This window comes from Equus caballus, chromosome 27 (genome assembly GCF_041296265.1).
Source record: "Equus caballus isolate H_3958 breed thoroughbred chromosome 27, TB-T2T, whole genome shotgun sequence".
Classification (NCBI taxonomy): Eukaryota; Metazoa; Chordata; class Mammalia; order Perissodactyla; family Equidae; genus Equus; species Equus caballus.
In genome coordinates, this window is record NC_091710.1 from 31,888,062 (window position 1) to 31,912,340 (window position 24,279).

Here is a 24,279-nt window from a genome sequence, read left to right on the forward strand (position 1 = left end):
GTCTCCCTTTGAAGGAGGCAGGAAAAGAACTGTTCCTAGTTTATGTTTAATAAAGTACTGAGGTCTAAAGTAGTCTTACTAGAGGTCAGGTTACTAAGGATAATAAAACTCTCCAAGACAACCCATTTGCTAACCAACAGGGGGAAACTATCTGTTTCCTGGTGCCCTCTTGTGATAAAGCAGCAGGTCTACAGTGCGTTATAAAGCTTTAAGATGAAAGTATCTGAAAGAGATCTTCATCCACCTTCATTATTGGTCCGATTGCACACTAGGAATTAACCACCAAAGTAATAAGTGGTGGTACTTGAAGGTGGGCTGTGGAATTAGAAGTATTTCCTCCCCACCCCCTAAATTGTCTAAAATAAAATGATACTACTTTTAAAAGTAAAAACATCAAAAACACCACCACAGTTAATTAGTAAAGAATTAGTAAATTAGTAATTTACTGGTAACTTATTAGTAATTCACAATTTACTAAGAACTAATAGTAAGTTAATAAGAAGATAGGGTTTACAGGAGGTTCTCGGATGAAGGCCGTTGGTGATGTCACGTGCGTGCCCATCAATAAACAGCAATCGTTCCTAAAGCCGTTTTCCCCACAGCGTGGAGACCCCAGGAGAAGCTGACAGTGCACCGGGGAGAACCCAGGTGTAAATGGACGTGTGTGTATATGCTGGCGGCTTTACAATATGAATATGGATTCCCGGATGCTCCTCCCTTCAAAAGGTGGAGCCTAATCCCCTGCCCTGGAGTGTGCAGTGGACTTAGTGCCTCGCTTCTAACAAATAAAATGAAGTGGAAGTGACGGTGTGCAACTTTACAGACTGGGTCTTTCCTCACTTGGAAGGAAGCTGAAGGCAGCCAGCTGCCATGGCCCAAGGATGCTCAGCAGCCCTGTGGAGAGGCTCACGCGCTACAGAGCCGAGGCCTCCCGCCAACAGCCGTGGGGGCGGCCATCTTGGAAGGGGGTCCTCTGCGTCCGCTCAGCTCCAGAGGACTGCAGGTTTGCTGCTGCTGGAGTGAAACCTCACGAGGGGCGCTGGGCCAGAACCCCAAGCTGAGCCACTCCTAGGTTTGACCTGCAGAAACGACGCTGAGAGACTAAATGTGTGCTGTTGTGAGCTGCTGTATTTTGGGGTAATTTCCTACACAGCACAGATGGCTACTACAGTGTGTGTTTATGGATGAAGTGAAGAAGAGAACAGTGTGAAATACCCTTTCTAGACCTGAGCTATTCACCTGGTGAAAATTCATCCTGTTGACCCAAGAGCTAGCGCCAAACTGCAGTAAGCCACTGTGATAAAGTGGTTTCTTTCTTCTCCCTGCCCAACTGCTACATTTTATGTCACAAGCATGTCACGGTCTGTCCTACCATTTAGCACAACTGCCTAGAATATCTGTGAGGAAACCTGAGAGCCGTTTCAGTGAGATAGAGACTATGACCAGGAGAACACTGGTAGCCTGGCTCTGGAGAAGCCCAGAAGAGTGAAGTTTCCAATAAATTGTCTGGCCTTTGGTTCTTTGTCCTGAAGGGTCAGAAACTGCATTTTATCAGAAGTTTCAGAATTCATAGACTAAATTGACAGACGTGGGGGCAGAAGTACACAAACTAAATTTCCATGAGACTGATGCATAAATCAGAAAGCTTCTCTAAACATACCATGTGTGGAATGGAGTTCTGGTGCTTTCCTCCAGAGTTCCGCTTCCTGAAGGACAGCTTGGAGGCCATAGTAGCAATCAGAAGGTGGTTCAGTGAAGCTTGCAATTAGAGCCCAAAGTGGCAAGTCTCGAGGTCTGTTCTTCCTGAGCCACAGCAAGTCTTGATAAACTGATATTACTTGAAGTAGAGGACGCTTCTGGTCACTGAAGTGCTCACATCTCTCGGATTCAGCAGCCCCCCTCTGTGGCTAACACTGTATATACACGGTCACAGCTTGTTTCTCCAAACCCTTGGTAAATTTCTGTTCATATTTTCTTTCCTCAAATGAGTTGAGATCACCTATCTGGGAAACACTCAGGCTCACCTCACCACATGTTGATCGAATTAGTTTTACCCCTGGGGGTGTCTTATTACCATGTCCTTGGGAGGAATCTCACTGTTGTCTTCACACCACCTGTACAGGTCCCATCAGGGGACATTTATTAGCATATCAGAGCTTGTCAAGAGATAATATTTTAGAACTAGCATAGCATTTCAAAGGCAGTTTTGTAATTTCTGATGTCTTATCTAGAAAATTTCCAAGATCAACAAAAGCCTAAGTTGATCATTAGGGGTTGAAAAATGAATAAATAGCAGTTATCAAAAATAGGGCATTTGGGGCCAGCCCCATGGCCGAGTGGTTAAGTTCATGCGCTCTGCTTCCATGGCCCAGGGTTTCACCGGTTCAGACCCCAGGAGTGGACATGGCACTGCTTATCAAGCCATGCTGAGGGGGCATCTCGCATAGCACAACCAGAAGGACCTACAACTAGAATATACAACTATGTACTGGAGGGCTTTGGGGAGAGAAAGAAGAAAAAAAAAAATAGGGCGTTTATGTGATGTTCTCCTTTCTCAACCCACTATATGTAGTAGTTCAGCTTGCCAACTTGAGTCATGAGTATTCTTACCACAATCAAGTCACTCAAATTTGGAACAAAGACCGATGTGTTTCGGAAATTCAAAAGTAGTTTTTACTATTCACAGTTAAAAATTAAATTTCAAGGGGCTGGCCCCGTGGCCGAGTGGTTAAGTTGGCGCGCTCCACTGCAGGCAGCCCAGTGTTTCGTTGGTTCGAATCCTGGGCCAGGACAGTGCACTGCTCATCAAACCACACTGAGGCAGTGTCCCACATGCCACAACTAGAAGGACCCACAATGAAGAATATACAACTATGTACTGGGGGGCTTTGGGGAGAAAAAGGAAAAAAATAAAATCTTTAAAAAAAAAAATTAAATTTCAAGAGAAAGTATTTTAGTATTTAATGTCTTAGTATTAATCAACATTGATTAATTCACAAGTTGAAAAGTATGCTCCATTAAATGTATGCACTTGAATTACTTAAAAAACTTGGAATTACAATAAAATCCTCAATATTTTGCCCATTATATAATTAAATAGAATTATAACAATAATTAGTGATTAGTAATATACCAAAATAACTTCATAAATTTATAAATACATCAAAATCTCTTTTAGTTTCATTGTCCTCAGAAACCCAGAAATACCACTCAATGGTCATTTACTTGTCATTTTCATCAGACATCACTCTTTTTGACTTTGTAGTTTCCTGAACACGTCTTTCTCTGATTATTTTTGTTTTACGAAAAAGAAAAAAATTTTTTTTTCTTGGAAACAAAATGAAGCCTAAATTAATTCAATAGCTGTTGAAATTTCTCCTGAAATTTTAAACAGCTACAAATCCACAAAAGGAAAAGATAAACACATTAGCTTTAATATAGCTAGTACACAATAAAAATTAAAAGAGCTATTTTGGGGAAGTTAATACAAGTAGAAAAACTGATAAAGTATGTTCACTAAAAGTAGTGTCATCAACATTTTTATTTAGTTTAGTATATGCTAGAATATAAATACACAACAATTTGCCCTTTCTTATCATAGGGAGTCTTTTTTCTAACTAAAATTTGTGGCTAACATTTTAAATAACAAAAGGAAAATAAAAGAAATCAGAAAATTATCAGGAAAGGGGAGAGGATATAGGAAAATAATACATTTTATATAAATTATGGAGGACAGTTACAATGAAAATCCATTACTTTCCTCTGGAACTCAATTTTACAAAATCAAGTCAACATGCATTATTCTGTCAACTGCTAGGAGTGCCGAAACACTGTGGCCCTTTCAAAAGACAGTGGTCAAAGACCAGTGTCATCTCGGCATCACATGTTGGTCTTAGTTCTTAGCTGGAGTGGAGCCTCCCTTCATAGTCTTCTTTAAGTGGTGGTAGTTTGGCAAGATTTTCATCAGGAAGTCCAGCTGGAGTGTCTGGGGCTAAAGAGTAAGACAATTAAGAAATGACTAGCAGAAAGCAAAGTTAAGAGTACCAGGTAGAAATGATTAGCAGGAGGTTGTGGAATTACAGGTGATTTTCACTGACTTATTTTAGCTAACCTTTTTTAAAAAAAAATTTTACAATGAACATATATGAAGTTTGGTAATAAGAAAAAGCTAAATTATATATATATATATTTTATATAGAAAATTATATATGATTCAGTTTTCAACCTTGTTTTTGTAGATTTCACCCTGGCTTCTGAAAAGTTACACAGTTCCAATTACAGCAGACAACAGAAGTAAGACACCCGGAGCGCACGGCTTTCCACGGCCTCACAGCACAGCTGCGATTCTCATCCCATCTTCGTTCGGCTGGGCCCATACTTCCCTCGTTGTGAAATTCCCTTGGGGTGCTCGTGAAGAATATGGATTTTGAGGCCCTTGTCCTAGACACTCTGATTCAGTAAGTCTTGGGAATCCTTTTTTTAATAAGGACCTCTATGTGATCCTTATGACCAGTGAAATTTGGAAAACAGTGTTGCATACCATTGTGTATGAAACTTCGGATATTCTTGCTCACTCAATTCTAATCTCCCTGCCCCAACTCCAGCTTCATTTCTCCCTCTTCAATCACTTTTGCTGTTTGCAGAAAGTTAGTGAAAAAATACTGGATTTGTTCTTATTTCCTTTTTAGTCTATAGAAGTAATACTTGCCTATAATAATAATAATAGCAAAAGCCAAACATTACAGAAATAGAATAACCCAGAAAGAACTGGAGTTTTAATTTCTGATAAAATATGGCTAAGAATCAGAGGCAAAGTGATAAATGTCTTGAAAAATATTTTCTTTGGGGGAGGGGAAGGAGGCTGGGGAATTAGAGAAATATAGCTAGTGTGCCAAGCAATGAAGCTGGAACCTTCCATCAGAACGTCTTCTGTCCAAAGGAAGCCCCAAATGCCCTACCTTATTCATCTCCTACTCCAACATGAAACTCCAAACATGTACTCTTCCTTATTCTTGGTTATCAGGAGGGGATAATTTCTCCTAAGTCAGGAAAATATCCAAACACACTTGCATATTCACAAGTTGTGTTTATTTTCAAGCCAAATGATACTTTAGGAGTGACAATACAGTTTGTAAGATTGGTGATGCATCTTCAGCGAAAACGCCTAAGACCAGGAATAACAGCTCCGGATTTTCTTTTCCCAGAATCAATCTGTCATTGTCCTGTTTGTACATATCTTTGATATTAACTTAAAGACTAAATAATTCCACTGCAAATAAATTCTAGTTTTAGGGATGTTTCTCTGATGTTTTATTTTAATCATTTGCTTTTTAAATAGCAAACTTGCTGCCCCATTAAAACAATTATGTGGTATTTTGGGAATATAAGCAGCCCTAGAAAGAATTTTTTTAAAGAGAGGTTCTAAGCACGTACCTGTGGTCGCTCAGTCTGCACCCGACGAAGGCAGTCTGCACCATAGATCACTGTGTTCTCAGGGATGACTTCAAACGTATTCAGGTTGCAACAAGCCCCGATGATGCAGCCGCTTGTCAATATCACATTTCTGCCTACATATGCTGCAGTAAAAACATAGAAAGAACTGCAATTTAAGACATCAAATGATTAGAACACTTTTTTCCTAAGATGATATAAGTATAAAAATGCAAACTAGCCTTAAGAAAAAAATTAAAGAAAGTACTTCAGAGTTTCTGCAGTCATGCGCCACATAACCATGTTCTGGTCAATGACAGACCACATATGTAAGGGTGGTCCCATAAGATTAATAGCTGTAGCCTAGGTGTGTAGTAGGCTACACCATCTAGGTTTGTGTAAGTACACTCTGATGTTTGCACAACAATGAAATCTCCTAACAATGAATTTCTCTGAACGCATCCCTATCATTAGTCATTAAGTGACACAAGAGTACAACACAGAGGCAGGCACCAGACTAGTATCAGATGGATTCAAAACAGAGCTCTGCTGCTGGCCGGTGGTGTGGCCTTGGGCAAGTCACTGTAAATTCCCCAAGAAAGTTTCTCTCTAACATGGAGAGACTGTCCTACTTCACAGTTTGCTGTCAGGAAGAAATGAGACAGTAAATGTGAAGTGCTGGGCACAGGTTTGATGCATAGTAAATATATAATGAATAGAAAATGATGAGGACAGTGATGATAATAATAATAATTGGTAATCCCAATGAAAATAAAAGCCATTAAGTAGATTAACAAAAAGTTTGATTTTATTATTTAAAAAAAGAAGCATTTTCTTTCATGTCAATCAAGAAAGATAAACCACACACCTTAAATTTACATAATGTTATAAGCTAATATGACCTCAATAAAATAATTTTTTACAAAAAGATAAACCATTATTCTAAAGAAGCCTCATGGCTCAGGTTCTTTCTGGACCTTAGTGGGACGAGCTCTTGGAGCTGCCTCCCGGCCATGGAGGTGACTTTACATGGCCCTCTGCCTAGCCCCACTTATCATCACTAGCCGCCATTTGTTTCTGATTAGCTAGCGTAAGTAGTCCTGAAATTAAGGAAAGCAAACTGCTAGGGAGACTGATCCATTTTCTTTAATTCTACAAGAACATTAATCAACTAAATTATCATTGACACTAGTACGTAGAAATATTTTTCAAATCTTTCACCTGAACTTTAGGTTTAATTCAATTCTGATTTAAATGCACACAGCTGAAATTTTAATTTAATGTATTAAAACACCTTACTAAGTTAGGTTCCTTAAAAGCAAAGAATTAGTCCCACAGCTATTTTAGTCCCCTTCCAACCACACCTTTCTTCCCAGCAGCCCACTCTGCCGTAGCTTGTCCTTAGGTTGTTTTCCAGGACACCACAAAGAGAAAGGAGGCAATCACTTTTCACAATAAAATTCCCAACATAGCTTACCTTTTGATTCAATAACATTATTATCTCCCATTTTCATGGCTTGGGAATCTGTAAGCCGGAGTTAAGTAAACATTGTAAATATGTTCACCTTTTTTTTTTTGTCTACTAACTTACTCTGTCCTTATCCTGCACTGGGGCGGTGGATGGGGCATGGGAAAGGCCACGCAAGCTTGGCGTGGCCAGAACCCCTTGCTCATGGCAGTCGGAAAGTAAAGTTTGAATCTTTACATATAAATATCTCCAAGTATAAATAAATGGCTTCTACGTTTTTTTAAAGAAATGAATATCTGATACCCCAGTTCTACAGTAATATATTTTCACAACTGTTTTAAGAAAATTAAAACTACCTATCACCCAATCATTTAAAGATAACACTATTTATTAATGGTTTGCGATCTCTTTATATAAATACATATAATTCCCTTTACATAACTGGGAATCAGACTGTATGAACTTTTGCAGCTCACTTTATTTGGTTCACTTAAGTTGGCAAACATTATTCCATACCATTAAAATCTTTAAAAACATATATATATATATATTTTTTTTTTGGTGAGGAAGATTTGCCCTGAGCTAACACCTGTGCCAATCTTCCTCCATTTTTTGTATGTGGGATGCTGCCATAGCATGGCTTGATGAGTGGTGTGTAGGTCCATGCCCAGGATCCAAACACGCAAACCCCAGGCTACCAAAGTGGAGTGTGCAAACTTAACCCCTACACCACCGGGTTGGTCCCCTTTAAAAACATAATTTTAATTGACTGCTTAATGGTCCTAATGGTCTTTTTTATGCTTGTAGTTTAATTTATTTAAATATTTTGCTATCATTAGACATTTACATTTTTTCTTTCAAGTATTTTCTGTTATAAAATAATGTTTTGCTGACACCATGAAAAGCTTTTACTGTCTTTTTAGAGTATAAAACCAAGCAAAAGAACTGGTGGCACTCTATGGGAAAAAAAACAAAGAATGAGATATTTTCACTCCCATCCACCATTCATTGCATCAGACAATATACTGTCAACTTAGAACTATACAGGAATCAAATGGACAGAACTGTGGTTCTTAAGTCAGGATAGAAGCCAGGATTACTGTTTCTGGGTCTACTGCCACTCAGTCATTGCTACCTGTCAATGAGTTGTAGCAACAGGAGCAAGATGGTACCTAAAGATATGTGTGTGTGTACACATGTGTGCACACGCATGCACAGGGGCACCTGAGAAACGCACACTTCCCTTACTCGGTTATCCAACGGAAGAGAAGTATAATTTTTTTGATGGACTGCAAATAAGTCTTTTCAAAGAACTGGGGATGGCCTACTCCTAAAATGTAATTTATATACTTATATTTTATATAATATAATTGATAGGTAAATCATGACAACTTCTATGGAGGAGACCTGGATAGTAAAAGATAGCTGGGAATGATTATCGTAAATTATTGAAAAGGATACAACAGCCAACTTCAAACACATTATTGGTGCCAATGATCATAGGTTTGGGGTCTGGATCTTCAGTGTCAGGGGTGATGTTATCAGGATGACTATAAAAGGAAGAGATAAATCATCAAAAAGTCAATAATGCAATAAACAATCCTCCTGTTTTAAAATCTGAGCTCATTCTTTCAATTTTACTTCCATCAAGCTTAAAATATATAACTATGAGAAAACTGGAGGAGGAGAACAGAGTGGAGCAAAATGGCAGGGTGAGCTGACCCGGGATTCTCTCCCCTCCAAAATACAACAAAAGATTGGAAGAACTGAATTTCAGAGAATAAACATAATGCCAGCTCCTTAGAGACCTACAATACCAAGAAGGCGGAGATCATAAACCTAGCTTTACACCTTTGGAGGTGCTGGAACGGTAGGAGAGAACATCGCTCCGTCCCCTAGAGTCTGCGATTGCTGCTGCGCGTCGGGAAGGAGCGGGGGAGGGGCCGCGCGACTGGGGGATCATCCAGGACTCCTGCCGCTGATTCAGTGGAGACCCGCTGACGGGGGGGGGGGGGGGGGCAAAGCTTCTGTCGGTGGGGACCCTATAAATCAAGGGCCTTGGGAGACCAGAGAACAGAACTGATCTGAACCCAGACCGGCACGTGTGAGTAACAGCCCCTCCGCCCAGCAAAGCCAGTGGGCGCAGCCATCTTGCCCCAAGGCAGAGAGCTAACACGCCGCTCTCGACCCCCATCTAGTGGCGACAGGCTGTAACTGCAACTGAATTCTACCACCATGAGAAAAAACCGCTCCTCTACCATCCAGCAATTTATAAAAGCCCCAGACCAGAAGGAAAACAATAAAAACACAGAATTAAGTCCTGAGGACTTGGAATTAGGTAAACTAAGTGATAATGAATTCAGAGCAGCTATAATCAAAAAACTCAATGAGGTAGAAAGAAAGACAGAGAAACAAGCCGAGTTCTGGAGTTACTTCACAAAAGAGATTGAAATCATAAAGAAGAATCAAACAGAATTACTTGAGATGAAAAACACAATGGACCAGATAAAACAGAATATGGATTCCCTGAATGCCCGTGTAGACAACATAGAGGAGCAAATTAGCATAATCGAAGATAGACAGGCTGAATGGCGCCAGAGGAAGAAAGAGAACTAAGAATTTAAAAAAATGAGGAAAATCTCCAAGAGATAATGGATTCAATGAGGAGTAAGAACATAAGGATCACAGGAATTCCCGAGAATATGGAAAAGGAAAATGGAGCAGAAAGTGTGCTTAACGAAATTATTGAAGAGAATGTCCCAAATCTAGGGATCAACGGAGAAATGTGTGTAGAGGAGGGTTTTAGATCTCCTAGATTTGTCAATGTAAAAAGAGCTACCCCACGGCACATAGGAGTAAAGTTGGCAAAAAGGAAAGATAAGGAAAGAATACTCAGGGAAGTAAGAAAAAAAAAGAGAATAACCTATAAAGGAGCCTCTATCAGACTGTCCGGATTTCTCTACAGAAACCCTACAAGCTAGGAGAGAATGGAGTGACATATTCAAAGCTTTAAAGGATAAAAATCTTCAGCCTAGAATACTCTATCCAGCAAGAATTTCCTTCAGATATGAGGGAGAAATTAAATCTTTTCCAGACAAACAAAAGTTAAGGGAATTTGTAACTAAAAGCCCTCCATTACAAGAAATCCTCAAGAAGGCTCTCATACCTGAAAAAAGAAAAAAGGGGAGAAAGGGGACACAATCCACAGACTAGGGAGACCGATGGATAGAACCAGAACAGGATAGCAAATATTCAATTATAGCATTAGGGTAAAGGTAAGGAAACTACCAAAACAAGGACGATCTTAGCACTCTAACTACCAATTAATAAGACGAGTTGGAATAAAAAATGAAAATAATTATTTAGGAGGGGAAGAGCAAAGGGTCTAAATCAGTATTAGTCAAGTAAGTAAGAGACCACCAGAGAATAGACTATATTACACACAAGATTCTAAATACAAACTTCAAGGTAGACACTAAAATAAAGTACAGAACAGAGTCACAAATCATAAATAAGGAAAAATCTAAGAAACCCAGCATAAGAAAATGCAGTATTAAATGGGTAGTCTAAAGCAAACAGGAAAAGAAACGCAGGAAAACAAGATAATGAGCGACAGATTAACAGCACTAAGTCCACATGCATCAATAATCACTCTCAATGTGAACGGATTGAACTCTCCAATAAAAAGACACAGAGTGGCAAAATGGATTAAAGAACACGATCCAACAATTTGTTGCCTCCAGGAAACACACCTCAGCCCCAAGGACAAACACAGACTCAGGGTGAAGGGGTGGAGGACAATACTTCAAGCAAATAGCAAGGAAAAAAAGGCAGGTGTTGCAATTCTCATATCAGACCAAGTGGATTTCAAAATAAGACAGGTAAAGAGAGACACAGAGGGACAATATATAATGATCAAAGGGACACTTCATCAAGAAGAAATAACGCTTATAAATATCTATGCACCCAACACAGGAGCACCAAGATTCATAAAGCAACTATTAACAGACCTAAAGGAAGATGTTAAAAACAACACAATAATAGTAGGGGACCTCAACACCCCACTCACATCAATGGACAGATCATCCAGACAGAAAATCAACAAGGAAATAGTGGAGCTAAATGAAAAACTAAAACAGTTGGACTTAATAGACATATATAGATCACTTCACCCTGAAAGAGCTGAATACACATTCTTCTCAAGTGCACATGGAACATTCTCTAGGATAGACCATATGTTGGGAAACAAGGCAAGCCTCTACAAATTTAAAAAAATTGAAACAATAACAAGCATCTTCTCAGATCATAGTGCTATAAGGCTAGAAATTAATTACAAGAAAAAAGCTGAGAAAGGCACAAAGATGTGGAGACTAAACAACACACTACTGAACAAGCAATGGATCATTGAAGAAATTAAAGAAGAAATAAAAAAATACCTGGAAACAAATGAAAATGACAGCATGCCATACCAACTCATATGGGATACAGCAAAAGCTGTATTAAGAGGAAAATTCATCGCAATACAGGCACATCTTAACAAACAAGAAAAATCCCAAATAAGCAACCTTAAAGCACACCTAACTGAACTAGAGAAAAAAGAAGAAATGAAGCCCAAAGTCAGCAGAAGGAGAGAAATAATAAAAATCAGAGCAGAAATAAATACTATTGAAATGAAAAAGGCAGTAGAAAGGATCAATGAGACAAAGAGCTGGTTTGAGAAGATAAATAAAATTGACAAACCACTAGCCAGACTTACAAAGAAAAAAAGGGAGAAAGCTCAAATAAACATAATCAGAAATGAGTGAGGAGAAATAACAACAGACTCTGCAGAAATACAACAGATTATAAGAGAATACTACAAAAAACTATATGCCAACAGAATGGATGACCTAGAGGAAATGGATAAATTCTTGGACTCCTACAATCTCCCAAAGCTCACTCAAGAAGAGGCAGACAATTTGAACAGACCAATCACAAGGAAAGAGATTGAAACAGCAATCAAAAACATCCCCAAGAATAAAACCCCAGGACCAGATGGCTTTCCTGGGGAATTCTACCAAACTTTCAGAGAGGATTTAATACCTATCCTTTTCAAGCTATTCCAAAAAATTAGGGAAGATGGAACACTTCCTAACACATTCTGTGAGGCCAACATCACGCTGATACCAAAACCTGACAAGGACACCATGAAAAAAGAGAACTACAGGCCAATATCACTGATGAACATAGATGCAAAAATTCTAAACAAAATTTTGGCAACCAGAATTCAGCAATTCATCAAAAGAATCATACATCATGATCAGGTGGGATTCATACCAGGGACACAGGGATGGTTCAACATCTTCAAATCAATCAACGTGATACACCACATCAACAAACTGAGGAATAAAAACCACATGATCATCTCAATAGATGCAGAGAAGGCATTTGACAAGATCCAACAGCCATTTATGATAAAAACTCTGAACAAAATGGGCATAGAAGGAAACTACCTCAACATAATAAAGGCCATATATGACAAACCCATAGCCAACATCATACTCAATGGGCAAAAACTGAACGCCATCCCCCTGAAAACAGGAACGAGACAAGGATGTCCTCTATCACCACTCTTATTTAACATAGTACTGGAGGTCCTGGCCAGAGCAATCAGGCAAGAAAAAGGAATAAAAGGAATCCAAACAGGGAGGGAAGAAGTGAAACTCTCACTGTTTGCAGACGACATGATCTTAAATATAGAAAACCCCAAAGAATCCATTGGAAAACTGTTAGAAGTAATCAACAACTACAGCAAAGTTGCAGGGTATAAAATCAATTTGCATAAATCAGTAGCATTTCTATACTCCAGTAATGAACCAACAGAAAAAGAACTCAAGAATACAATACCATTCACAATCGCAACAAAAAGAATAAAATACCTTGGGGTAAATTTAACTAAGGAAGTGAAGGACCTATATAATGAAAATTACAAGGCCTTTCTGAGAGAATTGGATGACGACATAAGGAGATGGAAAGACATTCCATGTACATGGATTGGAAGAATAAACATGGTTAAAATGTCCGTTCTACCTAAAGCAATCTACAGATTCAACGCCATCCCAATCAGAATCCCAATGACATTCTTTACAGAATTAGAACAAAGAATCCTAAAATTCATATGGGGCAACAAAAGACCCCAAATTTCTAAAGCAATCCCGAGAAAAAAGAACAAAACGGGAGGCATCACAATCCCTGACTTCAAAACATACTACAAAGCTACAGTAATCAAAACAGCATGATACTGGTACAAAAACAGGTGCACAGATCAATGGAACAGAATTGAAAGCCCAGAAATAAAACCACACATCTATGGACAGCTTATCTTTGACAAAGGAGCTGAGGGCATACAATGGAGAAAAGAAAGTCTTTTCAACAAATGGTGCTGGGAAAACTGGAAAGCCACATGTAAAAGAATGAAAATAGACCATTCTTTTTCACCATTCACCAAAATAAACTCAAAATGGATCAAAGACCTAAAGGTGAGACCTGAAACTATAAGGCTTCTGGAAGAAAACGTAGGCAGTACACTCTTGATATCAGTATTAAAAGGATCTTTTTGGATACCATGCCTTCTCAGAGAAGGGAAACAATAGACAGAATAAACAAATGGGACTTCATCAGATTAAAGAGCTTCTTCAAGGCAAATGAAAACAGGATTGAAACAAAAAAACAAACCACTAACTGGGAAAAAATATTTGCAAGTCATATATCTGACAAAGGCTTAATATCCTTAATATATAAAGAACTCTCGCAACTCAACAACAAAACATCAAACAACCCGATCAAAAATGGGCTGGAGACATGAACAGACATTTCTCCAAAGAAGATATACTGATGGCCAATAGGCACATGAAAAGATGCTCATCATCGCTGATCATCAGGGAAATGCAAATCAAAACTACACTAAGATATCACCTTACACCTGTTAGAATGACAAAAATATCTAAAACTAATAGCAACAAATGTTGGAGAGGTTGTGGAGAAAAAGGAACCCTCATACACTGCTGGTGGGAATGCAAACTGGTGCAGCCACTATGGAAAACAGTATGGAGATTCCTCAAAAAATTAAAAATAGAAGTACCATACGATCCAGCCATCCCACTACTGGGTATTTATTCAAAGAGCTTGAAGTCAGCAATCCCAAAAGTCCTATGCACCCCAATGTTTATTGCAGCACTGTTTACAATAGCCAAGACGTGGAAGCAACCTAAGTGTCCAGCAACAGACGAATGGATAAAGAAGATGTGGTACATATATACAATGGGATACTACTCAGCTGCAAAACAGAACAAAATCATTCCATTTGCAATAACATGGATGGACCTTGAGAGAATTATGTTAAGTGAAATAAGCCAACGATAGAAGGATAATCTGTGTATGACTCCACTCATATGAGGAATTTAAAATTATGGACTAAGAACAGTTTAGTGGATACCAGGGGAAAGGTGGGGTGGGGGGTGGGCACAAAGGGTGAAGTGGTGCACCTACAACATGACTGACAAACATTAATGTACAACTGAAATTTCACAAGATTGTAACCTATCAATAACTCAATAAAAAAATATATATATATAACTATGGAAGTAATTTCTTAATCCAAGTGACTTATTTATCCTCTATGCTGGAGAAGCCTTGATTCTGAATTGAAAAAGGACTACTGAGATGTAAAGAAGTCATAGGTGTGTACAGAAGTCAGCCTTCCTTTGTTTATTTTTTAAACCCAAAGCCCAGAGGGCCTTTTGCAGGACAAAGTAAAAAAGATGCCGGTTATGACTTTTACCTTGTTAAATTGGAATCAAAATCATGCTTGACTTGAAAATTTTCCATTCTTAATAATCAGTCATTGAGACTGTGAAACATAAACAGACATTCACATAAAATAATTATTTTACGCTGTCAGGTAGTTAGTTGAAACATTTGGAACATAAAATGTTTGTGGTCTAAGAGGAGGAAACCATTTTAAAATGGTATTTTATCTCTGACAGTTGAGTTACTGCAGAATACAGCTATTGTTAACTGACTTACACTAAACGTGCCAAAATATATTTTAAAAAGAAACTGCTTAATATAGTAAGAAACTCCCAAATTCTAAGTAAGCATTAAGACAAATCTCTTTATCACAGTAAATATTTTCCCAAGGTCTTTCTTACAAATTCCATACATTGTTGCTGTAAATTAGGTATAAACGTGAATTTCCTGCCAAAATCTTATCTAGAAAGCTTTACAAATGCTTATGAAAATTTCACAGGTATTACAGTCCAGTTCACTAAGATCATGTACATGTTCTAATATTTTATTATCTTTTTAAACTTTAAAGTTTAAAAATTGCCCCTAGGGCTCCCAATTTTTCAAATATAATTCTGGGTGTTACCCCTACAAAGCACATGAAAATATATATCAGAGTTAAGTACATGTGTTGGGGCATGAGTAATAATAACATTTCAGCCAGAACCAAAAATCCAACCAAAGCTTCTCTTCAGGGTGGTCAGCACGGCCCTTGAACGTCGGAGGGACTCAGGAAACGTCTGCTCAAGGAAGAGAAGAGGTAGTGATGCGTAAAGGGACGATTATCGGACCGAGAGTCGGAGATTCGAGTCCGCCACCAACAAGCTATCCCACCTTGGACCAGGCTCGTCACCCCTCTGGTCTTTGGTTTCCTCATTTCCTAATCACTTGTGTTGAAAAAGATCCTTAATGTAATTAATCCTTAATGTGACTTAATGAAAAAGATCTCTAGTTCTAAAATAGTGGGCTTTCCAGATGTCAGTTGTAAAAGGTTCCTATAAATAGCTGAAATTAACAAAAGCACTGCCTGTGGTACTTAGTTCAGAGCATCCGTACGAGTCTTACTCACGCATTTATGATGAGCGCCTGTTCTTCTATCAGGTTGCCTTCGCCAATCACTATTGGCCCAGCTTCCGCAATAATTCGTGCCTTAGGGTGGATCACTGTCCTAGGTCCTGTTAAAAGTATGGTGAAAAGAAATTATTGGTGGAAGCTATGCTTCCCAGAGGAGGGTAGGAGGTGACCGAGGGGGCCGGGCTATTGGGAGGAACACTCTCTGAAGTACGCGCCAGGCACCACACTAGGTGCTTTACAAACTTATCTCCTCGGCTGTTATCATCAGCAGTTAGTGCCAGATTTGAAGCTAAGGTGAGAGCAGACGGTACAGCTCTAGAGCCAGACAGCCCTGGCTCAGCCTCTATTTTGAAGCCTCTGCTATCTCAGCTGTGAAATGGAGGTGGTGATAATATCAGTCTCCCAGGGTTGTAAGGATTACGAAATAAGTTTGCAGACACAGTACTCCGGCACATAGTTGGCAATAAACATTAATTCCCTTCCTTCCTTTCCCTCAGAAAGGTAAGGCTCTCTTTGCTTAAAATGTGGGCACTTTCTTATGTTGGTGAACCCATAACACCTCCTTATGCAGGTGCACTGCAGGATCAGTCTTTATTAAGTGAGGAAGAGGAAATACAGGCGGGATGGGAGTCAGAAAACATGGAAACTAACCTTAGCTTTGTTACTTGGTCACCAAGCCTAACCATCAGGAGGAGGCAGAGCTTCTGTTGACTGCTCTAGGATATGATTTCAACCAGAAAAAGGTTAAAGGGAGGCAGTGGAAGGAGTTAAGCGTGATCACTGGAGTCCTAAGACTCTGATATAGGGAGACCGGAGGCAATGGCTCGAATCTCAAACGGAAGGGAGCAGGAAGGGGTCTCCCCTGCCCACTTCATGATCAGGTGCTGGAGGCGCTGCATTGCCCAAACGGGGGATTCTGGAATGCCAACACAGCCCCCCCCGGCTTTTATCTACCCAAAGGCCTAGTACTTTGGTGATAATGAAACTACTGATGAGAAAACAACCTCATTTTGCCCTCTCTCTCCAACACCACCCACCCAGCCCCAATCCGAGGCTATTTTTATTGGTAAACAAGGGGACGGGAAAGTAACTGACTCTGAAGTAAGAGAGGGCGGGCAGAAGTGTTGACAGAAGGTGGGGAGGAAGTCAAGAAGATGGCATTGTGTATGAAATTCAGTATTCAATTGCACAGATTGTTAATTTATTCAATAATCATTATCTGCTTGTGACAGGCAAGATGCAGTGCTGTATCTTACAGGGAAACAAAAAGAAATATATGCTATTTTTGCTTTTTTGCACTTGTTTATCTTGAAAGCTGGGAATACTTAACACACTCGCTCACAAATGTATTCAATAAGGAGATGCTCCCGGTGCCCAGAGAATTGAAAGGAACCTTACTTCAGCTGATTTTTTTCCCTAACAATGAAGAGCTGGGGACTGATAAAGAGGGCGGGGCCCAAGACAGGATGCACCGTCAAAGGACACACAGTACAGAAAACCGGCAAAAAAATAACACTAGAATGGCTTTGTTATTTCTGTCACTCCTGGCTCCCCAAATCCTCAGCTGCTAAAGTAAAATTTCCCAGGCAAATTCTCCTGTTTAGGACAAGAGACTCCGGGATAGAAGATAGGAACTCTTGGATCCACGGGAAGCTTCACAAGTTGACCACGATTGTGAATACCTGTGCCTTTTTTCTTTGTTAAAAAATACATACCCACACATTTACAAAAGGAACACATGCTCATTATAAAAAATTCAAACAAAGCAAAACATGAAAGATTCTCTCCTCATGCTAATCCCACTCCCCAGAGGTAACTATTCCTAGAAGTTCGGGGTATATTATTTCAGACTTAAGTATACTGTACACTTAAGATCTGTAAATATCACTGTACATAAAATATATTTCATTAGACAGTTAAAAAATAAATTCAACTTGAAGGAGAAAAAAATACAGATTACAAGCACGTACTTTTTTTTTTAAACCAAAGAATAGTACTTATTATTCCATAATTTTCTTTTTCACATTAGCTAGTAAATCACAGTGATTTTTCCACATAAGTAGACCTAGCTAGCTATTCTTTTTAATGGCTGAACAGTATTTCACATCATCTTAATATACGATAATTTATTTAACCAATCCCTTAATAATGGGCATTTAGATGTTACCACTTTTGAGGGAGAAAACAGCTAAACAATGCTGAAACAAACACTGGATTCCCTTGAAATGAGAAATTTCTTACAGGTCATCAAGCTGTGTGAACAATTTACATCTGTAGTTTGCACAATACCATATTTAAATTTTACTTCAAAATATTCTGATAAAGAGACACAATCTATTTTAGGTTCTTTGTAATTGAAACCCCAGCTAGCACCCCACCCCTTGCCTAGAAAGTGTAGACTCTGGCCTCTATCAATTAAAGGCTCTGTGTTCATTCTCTCAAATGCCTCAGGTTTCTCATCTATAAAAAGTGTGGATTATATGAAATGATGTTTGAAAGGGAGATCATAGGGTCTGGCCCACACTTCTTAAAAATGGGAGGTTCATCATAATCTGACATGAAGAGCTAACAACCAACTTTACCATGGTAAGCAAAGTAACTCCTGGTCTGAGAAACAGAAGAAAAGGGTAATACTCAGGTATCAGGGTAGTATCCCCTTCTAATCAGGGGGAAAACTCTGCACCTTATTATAAGATAGTAAAAAAGATTAATAAATGTATTTTCCATATTAGCATCAAAAATCCTAGACAGGAGGAAGAGCTCACAGCTGGGGTAGAAATGGAGCCTCTGCCGCCCCTAGATAAGCAGCCAGAGGCACAGGGTCGTCTGCTGTTCCTCGAGCTGTAGTGTTTGATGACACGCAGACCTGCAAGGAGCTGCCTGGGAACAGACTAATGAGACAAAGCTACCACTGGGACCTGTGTTTCTTTACAAGTTTCTCTAAAGTGTAGCTTTGAAAAGAATTCATATTTTCATTTTTCCCTTTCAAAAATGACATGTCAATTATACAAAAAACACAAACACAAATTTTAAAAAATTAAACTAATCCCAAGTCCCATGTCTTCTTACACAATATTTAAAAATAATGCCTGAGCTATTTCAACCAGGTGTTTTATTACTGTTATTACTATATTTATCATTACTAATAAGTTAGTTAGCAAATAACTGGAAAGCTGGTGATAAATCTGAGGGCCTTGCCCTGAGATACAAAGCATTATCACTGGCATATGAGACCTGGGTTTGAGACGCCACCTCCACCTGGTGGCAGCATTGCAAAACTACAAGTCCCAGGGCTGAAATAACATCAAAAGTGAAACTACCAACTTTGAGTGGTGAAGTGACAGCAAACGTCGTGGGCAACAAAACTGAATAGTGCCCACAAACCTCTGGAAGGTCTTTTTTGGGCAAAGACTAGAGAGGTCAGCGTACACCTGCTTCAGGATATGTGACTGCTAAGACACTGGTTTGTGCACTTGAAGGAACGTCCTGCCTCAGGTGAGTGAACTGCACAGTGCACAGCGCCCAGCAACGAGCACTGTTCCAGGGCCCGGGTGGCGACAGCACACCGAAACGTGGGCACAGTATGTTCCACGCTTTTCTGCATGCAAGAAGCACTTTTACCTAGAATGGGCCTGAGTTCAAGCCAAGTTTAAGGGTCCTGAGGTTAAAATGCTTTAAAAATAAAAATCTGTCACCATGGAAAGTTTTTTAAAAAAGGCTGCTGTGAACTTCTTGGAGCTCATTCTGGCAGGATAGTTTGTATATTTTCTTACCAAATGTGCTGAAACCCTATTTGGCTTATCTCCTTGTTTGGATAAATGTGTCTAGAGTTGGAGCTGCCTTGCTGGCTGATGACTAATTTTTCTAAATGGTTGGCTGGCCTTGACGCAACATAGCCAGAAAGACATTCCTTGCATCAAATTTCCATTCCCTTCATTTGGTAAAGGACATTTTTCCTGTCTGTCTTTGCCACAGAAAGCAATCTTTGTGTACATTTTCATGTCAATAAATAGTTCAAAAAGCCACAGGCTCTCTTTTGAAAATTAAAACAATTCCTTTGACCTGTAAGCTCAAGTACCTGTAAGAACTGCTTTATATTCGATGAATTTCTCAAGTCAAAGTCACTGTTCTGCCTTATTGAAGATTTCCACAATAAAAGGGAAGCTTGTGATTTACATTAAACACTCTAATGGAGAGAAAGACAGAGTACGTGGGACAAAGTGCTTCCATCACAAAGCTCATCCATTGTGCCGAGTTCTGCCTTCACATTCTGATGTCCCCACCAAGCCCTGTCCGACCTGTCACCCTAGAATAGGACTACAGAACTGTGCTTAGAGCGACCTTTCTGAAACGTTTTTCAGCTTTCAAAACAAAATTTACAGGAAATAACATACGGCCCCCATGAATCAAGGCAGCCTAATTAAAAACAGGCTTGATACTATGAAACCTTATTTACCCAAATTATAGTTAAGAAGACAGCTGTTATTTTTGCCAAGGTCTGTTCCCTAGCAGCCTCTAATCAAAGGGGTCAGGCTTCAGCAGAGCCTCAAGTCATAGGTTTTCTGGTTAAGGACAATACTTCAAAGCTTCGGACTAGTTTCTTTGATAAACCAAATACTTAATTTTCAGGGAAAATACAAGATTGGGTTTAAACTTCTACTATACTGAAACAAAGCAAAGGAAAAATTACTTTCTTCCTGAAATATTTCAGAATGGAAGAATCTGGTAAGATTATAACCAAGTAGGGGATGGAAAGTTAGGCATAACAGCCTAAAAATCCATTAATTAAACCACACTTCAGTTAGTTAACCCATAAAACAGGGCTTACTAAGTGCTCAAGTCTCTATAGCCACAGTGTAACAGGAAAAGACTTTAACTATTCTGGTAAATTGAGCAAAAACAAAAACAATAAAAACCATAATTTGAAAAATAAACCATGGTGAGGAGAGTGAATTTTAATCAGATAACTTATTTCTACTTTCTGCTTTGACTTAACTTTATAATTATATCTCCCCGGAGCTTTCTAATCTGATGTATTACATCAGAAAAGTGAATTAATAGTAGCAAAAAGATTAGAGAGATTTTATACCAAATATAACCTTGATAGAAAGGACTATCTAAATACCAATTCTGGTAAATTTCCTTTTCTCTACATACAATTAAAGATAAGAAACACACAAATGAAAATGAGATAATAATTGTGGAAGACAGAACACCGGTAACTATATCACTTCTGAATCTTTTCCTTAATTTTAAAAATTGAGATGTTTCTGTAAAGTATCCAAGCAAATGTTCTTGTTTTAAAAAACTGGGTCAAAAATAAACATAACAAACATTAACTTAGATGCATTCCATGATAAACTTCAAATGCTAGTTTTGTTGTTTTGTTGTTTTGCTGAGGAAGATTCGCCCCGAGCTAACATCTGTTGCCAATCTCCCTCTTTTTGCTTGAGGAAGATTAGTCCTGACCTAACATCTGTGCCAGTATTCCTCTATTTGGAATGTGGGTTGCCACCACAGCATGGCCACTGATGAGTGGTATAGGTCCACGCCAGGGCTCTGAACTCAGGCTGCCAAAAGCAGAGCGTGCCAAACTTAACCACTAGGCCACAGGGCTGGTGCCCTCAAATTGCTAGTTTTTATTTTATTTTATATTTTTTTGAGGAAGATTAGCCCTGAGCTAACATTTGCTGCCAATCTTCCTCTTTTTGCTGAGGAAGACTGGCCCTGAGCTAACATCCGTGCCCATCTTCCTCTACTTTATATGTGGGATGCCTGCCACAGCATAGCTTGGACAAGCGGTGCATAGGTCTGCACCTGGGATCTGAACCGGCGAACCCTGGAGCCAGTGAAGTGGAACGTGTGCACTTAACCACTGTGCCACTGGGCCAGCCCCAAATGGCTAGTTTTAAAAACTATCAGAGCTGTGCACTATCAGCTAGTGGTCAAAAACCATATGGCAAGTGAATTAAGTACTGTATATCTTTACATAATTTCAACATTTAGGGAGGGTTGGAGGATAAAAGGGTAAAGAAAGGGGAGGAGCACAGAGTAAAGGCAGAGGGAGAAACAGGAAAGTGAGTGCTGACTCCTGATACCCCCATGCCCCAGTCCTACGCAGTGGCTGACCTTTCCTTTTCATAGGATAAAGCCTTTACTGCTATTCTAGGAAAGCTTCAGCAAGTAACAGGTGTTATTTCAAATATGAAATACACACACAACATATACCTGTATGTACACTTATGCCTGTAGAGATATCTATACTATCTATATATCTGTTATTATAGTAGATCTTGTACACTTTTGTTTAAAATGGGGAGGAAGTAGAAATGAAAGGGAAAGTTTATATAATTAGCTACATTATTTTAGTCTTACTTTTCTCCTAATTATAGAATGCCTTGTGAGCTAATATTAGATGCTCTTCCTTGAATCATGATGAAAACCGTAAAAACACCAGAATAAAAATAATGCAGAAGAGCATTTTGGTAAACATGTGACCATGATAATTTCTCCTCATAAAAAGTTTGCAAGTGGTTTAAGAGTTACAGAGAGTTAAGATAGCATTGAAAAGAAACAGTCACCTTCTAAACTTTGAAATTCTGCCAATTTAAAATAATTAGATAAATCTAACCTGGCAAATTCCTAATGATGTTCCATAATACTGGCACAATCTTCATTGGTTTTACAAGACATGCTGCCTAAATTGGTTGGAGGCTTAGGCTGACTAAAATGTACAATTTTCTTTTCTATTAAAGATTCTGTTAGTATAAAGGAACAAGGCATATTTTCCCTCTGAAAGTGTGCTTTATTCACTGAGAGCTCTACTCTGGTAACACGCAGCTATTAGTAAGGATGGGCTCATGTTAATAAAGCTGCAAGGGAAGCATATCCAGGGAAAACATATGTAAAAGAACTAGTGGCGAAAATGTGAGTTTGGGGGAATTTCATCACGTTCATATAAGCAAGTTGCTACATGTTCAGCTGTTCATTTGATTTAAATGTTGGACCTCACCTCTAGCAATGCTACACTGATAAGATCTAACAGTGCAATCAGCTAACGTTTATTGAGTGCCCACTATGTTTTAGGTGTTGGGCAATAACTTTCACAACTATTCTTATTTGATCCTTCAAAAACCTATGAGGTAAGCACTCCTATTTTGCATGTGACAGAAACTGCTCATTGCCACCGGACATCCATTCTTCCTTTTTCCCTTGTAACAGAATTGCATTTTACTGGGGGCAGCAAGGTACCCAGTTCAGACTATATCTCCCAGCCTTCCTGACAGCTGGATGTGCCCCTGAGACTAAGCCCAAGGCATCAGACACACAAAGGATTGTGTGGAACATTCAGGAAGACTATTTAAAGGGAGCTGACTCAACTGGAAGGTGCACCCTTTTGTCTCCACTGCTCCCCTTTCTTATCTAAGACCACTCTTAGTGCTCTAGCCATCACATGCTGGCCTGCAAGGCTGGAGCTCCTGGACGATCCACTCACCAGCCCTGCACTGCCTAGATTTTTGTATACAAGAGAATAAACAGGTGGCATGTTGAAGCCACCCACACATGCAGCTGAACCTAATCCTGATACACACAATTACACAGATGCAGACAATGGAGGTTAGTAAGGTTAAGCAATATGTCCAAGGTAACCCAGCAGGTAGAGGGCAAGGAGGCTAACCCAGGTCTGTCTGACTCAATGGTCCACACTCTTAATAACTATCTGGTAGAATGTAAGCTCCACGTCTGCTGTGTTCACTGCTGAGTGCTATGCACAGTGCCTGGCATATGGTAGGTCTACAATAGATGTCTCTCAAATAAATGAATGACTTTATTATATGGCCTCATTAGTTCATTATATAAGTGTTTAAAAATAGACTCCATCACACTAAATTCTTTTAGAAACATTAAACACTCATGAAAGAAATATTGTTTTGTCAACAACATTAGGACATCAGTGATACAAACATAAAAGATAATACCTAGTTAATTGTAAAGCACTGAAATAAATTAAATCACATCAATTCTTGAGAAACAACACTAACAAACGATTTTCTTACCTATAGTTACATCCCCCCTGATTTCACTTTCTACACAAACAACTGCTCCAGGAGCAATCTTCACACTGTACAGAAAGAAAGAGGTAGCACATCATGGGTAAGGTTTAAAAATATTATTATAGAAGCTATACTGACATTGCAGTGAGAACAAGGTTAAAATAAATCTGATGAAAAATGAAAAGTAAATTTTAAGAGGGAAAGGTTTAATATGTTATAAACTTCTGCGGTAGCATACTTTCTACTAGGCTAAAATCTTATGTGATGCTTTATTAAAATGCTTGAGAAGAAAAGAGGCTCTGGATTCTTTTAACGCCAGCACTGTTTTTAAATAGCAAAAAAGCTGAAAACAAGCTAGATATCCATTAGTAGGATGTGGTTAATAAATTATGGTACACTATGGACTAATACACAGTCATAAAAGAGAAT

General features: G+C 39.0%; 2 protein-coding genes and 1 long non-coding RNA gene across 4 annotated transcripts in view; 2 read left to right on the forward strand and 1 right to left on the reverse strand.

The window, feature by feature from the left end:
- On the forward strand, nt 1-5,295 carry LOC138920966 (uncharacterized). Its single transcript, XR_011433091.1, has 2 exons — nt 1-1,953; nt 4,239-5,295. It is a non-coding gene; the product is annotated as an uncharacterized lncRNA (long non-coding RNA).
- Nucleotides 3,414-24,279, reverse strand: part of DCTN6 (dynactin subunit 6) — a 22,879-nt gene continuing 2,013 nt past the window's right edge. The window contains exons 2-7 of one of the 2 annotated variants that reach the window (NM_001309312.1): nt 23,854-23,918; nt 15,792-15,897; nt 8,360-8,448; nt 6,908-6,955; nt 5,434-5,576; nt 3,526-3,991 (exon numbers count right to left, since the gene is read on the reverse strand). In NM_001309312.1, the coding sequence (NP_001296241.1) occupies nt 3,893-3,991; nt 5,434-5,576; nt 6,908-6,955; nt 8,360-8,448; nt 15,792-15,897; nt 23,854-23,918 (550 nt within the window). In that variant the 3' untranslated portion in view covers nt 3,526-3,892. Of the gene's footprint in view, nt 3,992-5,433; nt 5,577-6,907; nt 6,956-8,359; nt 8,449-15,791; nt 15,898-23,853; nt 23,919-24,279 lie in introns of both variants that reach the window. The other variant, XM_070252717.1, reaches the window with a different exon arrangement.
- The window catches only part of MBOAT4 (membrane bound O-acyltransferase domain containing 4), an 18,398-nt gene continuing 13,204 nt past the window's right edge, over nt 19,086-24,279 (forward strand). Inside the window, exon 1 of the mRNA XM_070252744.1 lies at nt 19,086-19,291. The gene's annotated coding sequence lies outside the window, so the exon portion shown is untranslated. The remainder of the gene's footprint in view (nt 19,292-24,279) is intronic.